Source organism: Gastrolobium bilobum, unplaced genomic scaffold, assembly GCF_033153095.1.
Source record: "Gastrolobium bilobum isolate Gb01-03AN ecotype WA unplaced genomic scaffold, APGP_CSIRO_Gbil_v1 utg909, whole genome shotgun sequence".
Classification (NCBI taxonomy): domain Eukaryota; kingdom Viridiplantae; phylum Streptophyta; class Magnoliopsida; order Fabales; family Fabaceae; genus Gastrolobium; species Gastrolobium bilobum.
The window spans coordinates 539576-551050 of NW_026895707.1; the positions used below are offsets into that span (position 1 = coordinate 539576).

The 11475-nt window shown below is 37.2% G+C and overlaps 1 protein-coding gene across 1 annotated transcript; it reads left to right on the plus strand.

Annotated features, from left to right (window-relative positions):
• Nucleotides 1-790: 790 nt before the first annotated feature.
• LOC133293427 (calcium uniporter protein 5, mitochondrial-like) lies at nucleotides 791-2971 on the plus strand. The gene is made up of 2 exons (XM_061491997.1): nucleotides 791-1628; nucleotides 2454-2971. The coding sequence occupies exons 1-2, from the start codon at nucleotides 1086-1088 to the stop codon at nucleotides 2922-2924; spliced, it is 1014 nt and encodes a 337-aa protein (XP_061347981.1). The 5' UTR covers nucleotides 791-1085; the 3' UTR covers nucleotides 2925-2971.
• The last annotated feature ends 8504 nt before the right edge of the window (nucleotides 2972-11475 follow it).

An 11475-nucleotide genomic window follows, 5' to 3' on the forward strand; every position in this document is an offset into this window, starting at 1 on the left:
TTTCGACAAAAAGTATTCCGACGAAAAAATAATTTTGTGACGAAATTCTCGTCATTTGCAAGGTAGAAATTTCGATGAAATTTTGTGAGGAAACCAAGTCAAAAATGGGTCAGGTCAGATTTGACTCACTTCAGAAACCAAGTCAGATCCACTTCAGAAACCAAGTCAGGTCAGATCCGATCCAGTTCTGAACTAGTTCAACAAAATTCAAACCAAGTCAGACCTGACTTAGATCAAATTAAAGCGGGTCGGGTCAAGATACCTGACCTATAAAAACCAAGTTGGGTCGAGTCGGACTAAAACCTGACCCGACCTGACCCACGCACCGCACTACCACCCTTAACCTTTGCATATTTCTAGCAGCATAAATGACAATATTTTATTAATACTAATTTTTAAAATTGGGGCTTGATTCTGTGTTAAACTAAAAAAAAAAATATTAAAATTTAACCGTTTATTTTTTTATGATTCTAATAATTATAATTTATTTATTAAATAATTATTAATTTTTAATAAATTATAATTATTAAATTAATAAAATCAATAATTAAGATTTAGTTTTAATTTTTTAATTTTACATCGGTCTCAAAAAATATATATTTTTATTTTAATTTTATATTTTGTAGTTTTTTTTTTTTTTGGTAGTTATATTTTGTAGTTAAATTGTAAATGTTAGGAGGAGTGTTATAATATTTTAAAACTTGTCCGTGTCCGTTTTGTGTGTAATGGTTCCGTAGGTATTCACTTGTGGTTGTGAGAATGGTAGCTTCGTCAACGTGTTTACCTTATTTTTTGCTGCGCATGGTTTGGGTTTGGTTTCCCAAATTTGGTTTTTGCTTTACTCTTTTTCCTTATCCGCTGTCTTTGCCTTTATTTCCTCGTTTCCTCTTTTATTTTTTAGCAATAATAAATGTACACGTTTTCCTTTTTTTTATTTTAAAGTTGTTAACTTTGTGCATCAGTCTCCATGATTCGTAGTTCTTGAAGATACAAGAGGAGAAAGGAAAAGATGGGTTGTGTTTATTTTGGCTGATTTTTGTGTTTTTGCGCATAAAGTTTTGGTAATTTTTTGGTGGGTTTTCAAAATGTGGAGTAGATGGTGGTGTGCTGGTGGCGGTGTTGGATCATTGGGGCAAAGGGTATCTGCTACTTTTAATGGAATCCATGGTAATGGGGGAAAGCTTCATCCTTTTGATCCCATTTTGTTGGGCTTGAGGGATTTTGCTGTGGAATGCGGTGGAAGGAGAGGAGGGGTGGCATGTTTATCAGTTACTGTGCTGAACCAGATCAAGAGGGGTGTGTCTTCCTCAACTTTTGTTTCAACGCCTGCTGGTGGCAACTCTAATTCATCTGGGAATGGCGGCGTCACCAATGGTAATGGAAAAGAAGAAGAATCCATCTCCTTCTCTGAAGCTAAGAAGCTTATGAGATTGGTGAATGTGGAATCCCTCAAGAAGAAGCTTGGTATGGATGGGAAGGAAGTCATTCCCTACTGTGAGCTTCTTGAAGCGTGTGAGAGCATGGGTGTTGCCAGGAATCCTGAGGAGGCTACAGCATTTGCCAAGGTTCTGGATGAGGCTGGTGTTATTCTCCTCTTCCGGGACAAGGTCTATCTGCATCCTGATAAGGCGAGTGTTAACTTTTTTTATTGGTCCCTCTTGTCCTTTTTACTTGTTTCCTTAAATGGTTGGCCTAACCTAAGAGTACAATTTGGACTTGTGGGGCTCACATAAAGCGTGACAGATATAAAAGTGTATTAACCTGCATTTCACTTCACTTCACTTCACTTCTGTTGGGCTATATTTGGGACCGTAGATGTTAGAATCTCTCCATTCGATATGACTCTTATTAGTACTAAGGAAGAACTACGGAATACAATTTTTTTTATTATTCCATTATCTGTTTTCATTCTTCTAAAACATGAACAGAACTACAGAAGACACTTTTTTTTTTTTGAATATTCCATTCTCTATATCATTTTTCAGGATCTTCACACAGTCAGTGTCTTAATCTATGCATCTTATTTGACTATTCCGTTGCTGTTTTCACTCGCTCACTATATATGCACCTTATTTTCTTTTCTTAGTTTTGATGCCGATACATCCTTTTTCTTTTCATATTTGAGAGGAAAACTAGGTTAAATTAGAATTCTCAAATTTCAAGACTTGACAGTATTACTTATGTATATACAGTTTGGTACCAGTTGTCCGCAGCCTGGCAAAGAATGCTGAACTACTAGGAAATGAATTTGAAATTCCCAAAATTTTCTTAATGTTTTCATGAATTTTAACTCTAGCTAGCCTTGCCCTTGGTGGTTAGACTTGTGTGGAAGCTATTGAAAACAAAGAGGCTCAGGGCCTTTGTGATGGTGAAGAGGGTGATCCCGTAGTCAGATTAGAATCAAGTGTAATTGTCAGTAACTGAATGCTGATTCCTTTATTGTGATTGATCAGGTGGTGGATCTGGTTAGAAGAGCTGTTCCATTGGCACTGACTGCTGAGAATGATCCAGTGAGAGAGGAGTTAAGGATGCTGATGGAGAAGAAGGAAGAAATTGATGTGTTGGCGCATAAGCAGGTGAGGCGCATCCTGTGGTCTGGACTGGGGTTTGGTGTAGTTACTGTTGGGTTATTCTTCAGGCTAACATTCTGGGAATTCTCATGGGATGTTATGGAACCAATTGCATTTTTTACAACATCTACTGGCTTAGTCATTGGCTATGCCTACTTTTTATTCACTTCCAGAGACCCTACTTACCAAGACTTCCTCAAGAGGCTCTTTCTTTCAAGGCAGAGGAAGCTTCACAAGAGGTATAACTTTGATGTTGATAGGTTCAAGGAGCTTCAGTGCAAGTGCAAATCTCCTTTAGATGCCAAAACCATTTTAAAAAATCGCATAGGGGTCGATCTTGATCTTGACGATTAACATTTTTTCAGCTGCTTTATTTATATATATATATATTTTTTTTACATTTAACCGTGATGTTGATGAAAACCAAACTCTTTTAACAGTTAACCTTGTTCCCCTCTGTTTTCAAGTTGGTGGGGAGAAGCTTATTCTAACTTCTGTTGTGGCCAGTGAGCCACCATTCTTCTCTTTACTATATTATATATAACATTTTTTTACATTACCAGTCACATGCGCAAGGTCTCTCATTTTGTTACCATTTTAATAGATTGTATCTGTTTTTTTGAAGATCCTGACTTAATTATGATTTTAGTATTCCCATTCATTTGCTGTGACGTTTCTGTTCAATTACTTATTATCCCTATTCTAATTTGACTCAATACTTACCTTAATTTACTTTTCTTTAACACCTGTTAGTACCGGCTGTTTTTAATCCTTAGTTAAGAATTCTTTATTATATGATATGATATGATAACGTCCTTATTATTGAGTTATATGGTGTATAGGTTAGCATTTAAATTCACGTTTAGAAAATTAAAATGAGATAAGCCAGTTTTTTAATGAGTGCGTCATTATTAGAATAACTTGTTTAAAGACTTTAATGTGTATGTTATGTTGAGTTATGCATGTCTAAACTTTTATAAGGAATATCTTATATTTTTCATGTTTTTTTAAATACTTTTCTTCGCATCCTTATGTCCCCATTCATAAAGGTGATTTTTGATTAATTAAATAAAATTAGTAGAATACATCAAAAGCACAATAATAAATATCTCCACTAATTAAAATTGAATCTAATTGATTAAGATTAATTATTTTTTCTTTTATCTTCCGTGATGTCTCCTTACTATTAGAAAGTAACACTAATAATTGACTGAAATTGATTACAAATAATATAATATAATAAAATTAAGGATTAAATGTTGGATTCGCTTCTTCTGCAGTTACTACAGATAAGTTCAATACGACGTTGTTTTGAGATGAAAATCATGGTGTTTTTGTAATTTTAATTTATTTCAGGGTTATAATAATCTTTATATTTATAATTTTTTTAAGATTTCAATATCAAAACGACGTCGTTTTGAGAATAAATATAGATAACTTATCTGTAGTAACTGCAGAAATATTTTTTTATTAAATGTTTCCATTAATGAAAGTTTATTTTTGTTTCTAAAAAATTAGTTTAAAATTTAATTTATGTCCAAAATTAAATAAGAAAGTTTTAAATGAACTGTGCCAAATAAGAAAATAATAGCACAAGAAAATATGATAGTGTATCAAAATTAATTTAGAGTAAATACCATTTTTGATCCTCAGCAAATCTTATGATGCCCGCTTTAGTCCCTAGCAAATAAAAAGGTTATTCGTGGTTCCCAAGAAATTTAAAATGGACACATTTAGTTGAAATCGTGATCCCTCACAAATTCAAAAAAATCCACATTAGTCCCTCAAAAAGACTAAATTGGATCTACTTTGAATTTCTTAAGAATCACGAATAACCTTTGTTTTGTCCTTGAGACAGAGATGTTCAGTCCAATAGGCTGGTATGTTTCTCTTGGATCTAGTGCCCTCTCCAAGGTATCTATGAGAGATACCCTTGAGTCAAGCAAATCACTGTGCACAAAATACTATAACAGCATTAGCCAATGGGGTGTGTGTGCGCGCACAGTGACAGCATAACAGTAAGAGAGAGAGCGTAACGTACCTTTAGGGCATGTTTGGTGCATAGTATAGGATAAGACCTGATTGTATAAGACCTGATTAAATATTAATACTATGCAGCATTTGGTATGATATTGTATAAGATAATATTCTTCAATATTTTAAAAATTAATATATTAAAAAATTTTATTTTAATATATAAATATTGAAATGATATATTAGTTCTTGGAAATTGTACTTATAAGCAATATTAATACATCAACCCCTTATCAGGCCTAATCCACCACTCCTAGGCCGGATTAAGTTATACATCATTTTGATGTATAAAGGGATCCTGCTGTATAAGCTTATACTATACGATGGTCACACCAAACAACTGAAAATGTCATAATGTATAGTATAAGCTTATACTATCATGCCTTATACATCACACCAAATAAGCCCTTAGGGTCTACCTTGTATTTATAGAGGTTACCTGTGGGTAGTGTGGATGGGCCTTTGGTGCCTCTGGTAAGGGCACGTGCCTGCTTGCTATGCTGTCGTATTAGGATTAGTATCCTTGATGGATATCTATCCATGATTAGTGTTGATTCATATCTTGGATTGCCCCTTGTTGGACTTATCACTTGATGGGCCCCTTATATGGGTCCATAACAGTTGCCCCTCAACCCGGCTACCTGGGCATCCGGGTAGTCGGGGTGAACTTATGTGTGCATCTCTTCAGGTTTTTTGCCCCTGAACGCGTTTGCATTTTTGCAAACCTTCAAACTTTGGCATGTTCCTCCTATTCTGGAATTTTTCCGTGTAGGGTATATCTTGCCCCTTATGTCGTCGGGCTGAGCATCAACCCGGGAAGATATTTCTTGTATCCCTTTTCTTCTAGATCAGGGGTAGGCCTGGTCCGTTGGGGTCCAACTGGCGAGTTGCCCGTCAAACGTCGGCCCTTATGCTTATTCCGAGTTTGTGGCTTGCTACCAAGACGGTTTCTCCTTGTCCTTTATTTCGGCAGGTTGAGCATCAACCATTTGTATTTGCACGCCGAGATAAGGGTGCGCTTAAGCTGTTGGAATCCAACTGACGGGTTGCCCTCAAGCATCACACCTTAACTGGAGTGTTTAATTTATGCGTTTGGTTATTTGGACGCCGAGTTTAGCATGAGCCCGACGTGATACTTTACACGGGCAATCGGGTAACGGATGTGCTTGAGTAGTTGTGATCCAACTGGCGAGTTGCCCCCAAGCATCAGGCGTATAACCCGGCTGCATATGTACGTGTCCTATGTTATCTGTTGTTTTATGAGTAGTACTTATTGCGTTCTGCCACGTGCAATAGCCCGCGTGCTTTAGCGTGTTGTAGCCGTTCTATGCCGTTTTCGCGTTTCGTGCGCATTTATTGCAACATCATTTCAGTTGTCTAATCATTGTTTTTTGAGTGAAATGACACTATGGACCCTGACCTTTGCCGTTTCAGCATACTGTGGTTACCGCCCATGACGATTGCGGTTACCTCCTATGATTGTTGCAGTTATTATGTAGAAGTGCAAAGACCTTTATAGCCCTGACCTTTGTCATTCGTAACCCTAATGATCAGTAGTCATGCCTATATAAGCCTCCATCGCATGTTACCTGCTTTTGTTTACCTTCTGAGCATTGTGCATCAACCTCATTTTTTTGAGTCTCAGCATCGCAAACTTATTTCTTCATCTTATTGGTACCTCAACGTTTTTGACAGGTATTTCACTCGTGTTCCATTTTTGTTTCTTTTGCATTGAAATGTCTGCATTTTGTTCCTCGTCCCCGTGCTTGATTTTTCAATTTTGAGTTGTTTGCTCTGTATACGTCGTTTTGCTGGTTTTCTTTTGTCTTCTCATTGCATATATAGTTTTCGCTTCCCAAAGCTTGTGTGTTTCTTCCTGTCATTCTAGTGTTTATCACCTTGTCGTCCTTGTCTCCCCCTGTGCTATTTGAAATCTCATCATTTTTTTAGTGTTTTAACCAAATGAGGGGTAAAAACCCTTCTTCTTCAGCTTTGTATTGTAAAGGGAAGAAGAAGAAGGATTCTGTTTTTTTCAAAAAGATTCCTCCTGGTGCTCGCTTCTGGCTTTGGGGGATTCCCAGGACCGAAGAAGAAGAACGGGAAGCTATGCTTCGAGGTTGCCGTGGTAGTAGATCTCGAAAAAGGTCCGGGATGTCCAAAAGAGATTCGGGGCATCCCCGGGGTAGAGGCTCGTCAAACCGGGCTATGGATCGTCATAACACAAACATGCATGCTTCACTCCCGTTTCCCCAACCCGGGGCAGGGCCTTCTAGCCAGCCTATGTTTCCTTCGAGATCCCTTCCCAACATCCAAGCTTTCTCACATTCTTCCCCTATCCCACAGAGTGTCCCGTGTTACTCTTGTGTTTACTTGAGTTCGAAGCTTGTCGAGCAAGGGTGCGACTCTTTGGCCGAGTCTACTTTGGCTATTTGCCGGCATTGAGACATTTTGAAATCCACATTTGCGTCGGGTGGAGCAGATGATCCTATTATGATTTTCGATTTGCCATCGTCATCATCATCTAGTGATTCTTTTGATAGCCTTTGTGATTCAGGAATTCTGATTCTTTTCTGATTCCTGTCTTTTCTTGTTTTAGGTTTTATGGCATCTCCTCCTCCAGAGGTAGTAGAAGAGTCGAGTTCTACCGAGTCGTATCCCCCACGTCCCTCCACCTCTTTAATATCCCAGTTTCCCTGGGTCACTTATGAAGTTTTGAATACTATTTTCGAGATGGGTCCGGGCGACGTGGCAGCCTTTCCAGTGGGGGAGTTAGAGAACTACAACATAGTCCCCCCACAAGAAGACGAACCCATTTGTTCTAGTGGGAGGTCAGGAGAGCCCATTTTCTTTTTCTTTTTCCGAGATGTCGTGACTCAACTCAGAGTCCGTTTTCCGTTAACCGACATTCAAATTGATCTTCTGAATCACCTCCAGATATCTCCCACCCAACTTCACCCCAATGGTTGGGGCTTTATTAAAGCTTTTGAGCGCTTCTGCTCATATCTTGCAATTTCGGCTTCTGTATGTGTGTTCTTTTTCTTTTTTTTCTTTTTTCAAGTGCTTACTCCTCGAACTGGTCGGGAACCGGCAGAACGAAAAGGTTGGGTTACCATTCGAGTTATCCCTAATCGTAAACTTTTTCGAGTTTACATTGATTCGTTTAAAAACTTTAAAGACAAGTTCTTTAAAGTTGCTACCCATCCTGGTAACAGCGTATGGTTTGTCGACGCCTCTAATGCCGGTAACGCGGAGGGAAAATTTCCTTTGCACTGGTCTTTTGACCATTATCAACTTCCTCCCTCGAGTTACCGTTTCAAAGAGACCCAATTGAGCCCTTCTGATATTGACAGTGCCATTGCCATTGGCACGTATCTTCTGTCACATAAGCATGCTAGTGTCGCATCCCTTCTTTTCAAGTCCCAAGAGGATCTTGACGCTGAACTGAGTATGGATCGCTTTCTTTAATCCTCCCCTTGCATATTTGTTATACTGGTTTTGACATTGTAACTTACTTTTTCTTTTTTGCAGTACCCAGCATGGAGAATCAACAAAATGATCCTCCTAGCTGGTTGTTGGTTTTAAACTAATCTAAGGCTGCCGCTGCCGGGTTACCGAGGAAGAGGAAAACCGCTGAGCTCTTCCAGGGCGACCCCAGGAAAGCCAAAGAAACGGTGGCTGTTAAAGGTTCTTCATCTTTGGGTAGTACCAAAGGCAAGGTAGGCGTTACTGATGCCCGTGCTTCTATTTCTGCTCAGCAAGCAATGAAATCTCCTTCTTCACCTCCCCAACCCGAGCTTGTGAAACACGTAGTGTGGCAAGGCGGGATGAACAAAGTTCTCCGGGATGCAGTCTGCGCTCCAGAGTATTTTTACAACTCGCCTGCTCTTAACGCCACTCAGATTAAGGAGGTGGAAGAGTTGGAGCTATGCTGTATGAAGATGGCCGGGATGGCTATGCCACTGTTGACTCTTAAGCAAAACTATCTTCGGTCTTTGAATGAGGCATCCATATCTCGGGAAGAGAAGGCCAAGACCTATGCTGAGCTTCCGAAGGCGAAGAATGATTTGTCCTCTAAGAAGGAGAAGTTTGACGAAACTGCTGCCAAGCTGACAAGGTCAAGGCAGAATATGGAAAGTTTCAAGACGACCAACCTGCCGAGGCTGTTAGGATGCATGACTTCCGGAGGATGTACGAAAAGCTGGAGAACAGGGTGAAGGAAGCCGAGCGTAATGCCCAGCTGTACCGTGGTGAACTTGAGAAATCGGTCACCGGGTCCTTCTATAATGCCCTTAATCAACTCCAAGTACTTAATCCCGATGTGTCTTTGAATCTAGTCGGTTTGAATGCTCGTGCATATGTTAGCAATGGTCAAATCATTCCACCTGTTGCCACCTCTCCTTCTCGCGTTTCGGCTACTCAATCCGAAAAAGGTGCTACTATTGAGGATGGTGAAGAGGCAACTAATCAACCCAGGAAGGAGGTCGAGTCAGCCAATCCATCCGGTAAAGAGGTCGCGGTGTCTGAAGATCCTCCTACCGTCAAGACTCAATGAAGGTTCGGAATGCCTGTTACCTTTGTAATTTAGTTGAAATCGTGGTCCCTCAAAAATTTAAAAAAGATCCACATCAGTCCCTCAAAAGGACTAAAATGAGTCCACTTTGAATTTCTTAAGAATCACGAATAACCTTTGTTCTGTTCTTGAGACAGAGATGTCCAGCCCAATAGGCTGGTATGTTTCTCTTGGATCTAGTGCCCTCTCCTACGTATCTATGAACGAGATACCATTGAGTCAAGTAGATCACTGTGCACAAAACACTATAACGGCGTTAGCCAATGGGGTGTGTGTGTGCGCACAGTGACAGCATAACAGTAAGAGAGAGAGAGCGTAACGTACCTTTAGGGTTTACCTTGTATTTATAGAGGTTACCTGTAGGTAGTGTGGATAGGCCTTTGGTGCCTCTGATAAGGGCCCAGACTTGCTTGCCATGTTGTCGTATTAAGATTAGTATCCTTGATGGATATCTATCCATGATTAGTGTTGATTCATATCTTGGATTGCCCCTTGTTGGGCTTATCACTTGATGAGCCCTTATATGGTCAATAACAACCTTTTTATTTGTTAGAGACTAAAGCGGGCATCGTAAATTTTGTTGACGACCGAAAATAATATTTACTCATAAATTTATGATGTACTTTGGCATTATTTTTCAGTTATATTTGTGTGAGAAATTAAATAAAAAAAACACTTGGACTTTAACAATCCATAAAAAATGACAGAAAATTACTAAAAATAAAAAATCTGATAAAAGAAATATCGGGATTAAATCTTCCATTGATTTTTTTTTTTTTTACATTAAATCCCTATTAATTTGATATTGAATCAGCTTAGAAAAGATTTGAACGGTTAATTTACAAATTTTAAATTAAGAATACGACATGCCTTGATACAAATAAATTATTAAAAACATATCAACTAAATAGAAAGTCAATAAAGTAATTAATATAAAAATAAAATATAACAATGTAATATAATCAATAAAAAATATAAGTAAAAATAATGAATAATACACGTAAAAAATAAATAAATCAACTGGTTAGAAAATCAATCAAGAAAACGAATATTATTTACCGTTTGTTGGCAATTTGCAATCTCATTGTATAAATGATTTCAAGACAAAAAAATTTGTTTGAATTATATAGAGAGAATTACTTTCATACATTAAATTACTAAAAAGATGTGAAATAATTGAAAAAGTTATCTGCTTGAAAATAAAAATACATTTATCTTCCATATTTGTGAAATAAGATATAACAAAAAATATTTAAAAAATTTGTTTACATCATTTTATTTTATATACTATGGTTACAACTTATAAAAAAAAGTCTTATTAAAAAACTTTTGAAGGAGAAATTATTAAAGTCAAATATACACTCATAATTTGTTGAAAAAAAATTATTAATTTAAAAAGTAATCAATAACTTCTAATTTAATAATTTTCACAAAGTAAAATTAACTTTTATAATAAAGGATTGTTTTCATAAATAATTAATCAAAATGCACTGGAAAAAAAAAATCATAAAACAATGTTAGTAAACTGAAAAAATAAAAACAAACTGAGCTAGCAATCTGAAATAAAATATTAATATCAGTGAGTGTATTCAACACAATTATACTCCTCTCCTCCCACCTTGAAGAGCAAATCTGAGGGAGAAGAAGAAGAAGAAGAAGGGTGACAACTAACAACTGACAATGCTGAGTGTGTCGACTCTAATTAACTATGGCCAGTAGTTCAGTTCAGACTGCCAAGCTCAATATCTATATGCAATACGCCACTCTTGCCTCTGTCAATAACAATTATTGGTCGGTGCTGATCCCATTTTGCTATTAATTGGTTGATTGGGATATTAATAATCATAAACGCTTAATCATTAGTTGTCTAAAACCATAAGCTTTTCAAGCAGGAGGAGATAAACAGGGGATCTTTAACCTCAATTCGAACACAAATTTTTATAGTTAACGCGTAATTATTAGGGAAAAATGTTTGTAATTTTAAATAATATAAAATTATGTCATTTTAAGAGAGATTAAACATAAAATACTATTTTAAAATTTAAATTAAAAAAATACCCATGATTTTCATTTCTTGTGTCTATCTCTCTTCAAAAAATAACATAATTTATACCATTCAAAATGATAAACATCATGCCCTTGTTATTATTGTATTAAAAAAAAAATGAAAAAAACAATATGGTGAATGGCCCAAGAAAAAGCCCAAGAAGGGCCCGTTAAGGGGAGACGTGAAGAGAAAGAGAGGACGAGAGGTGACCAATTTTCTTTTTGTTTTCATATTAATTTTTGACGGCGATTGAC

What these genes read in the sequence shown, in the direction of transcription:
- LOC133293427 (XM_061491997.1), top strand. Translation starts at nt 1,086, where the DNA reads ATGTGGAGTAGATGGTGGTGTGCTGGTGGCGGTGTTGGATCATTGGGG. An exon ending in TCTATCTGCATCCTGATAAG is followed by an intron (nt 1,629 to 2,453) that starts GCGAGTGTTAAC and finishes GTGATTGATCAG; the next exon opens with GTGGTGGATCTGGTTAGAAG.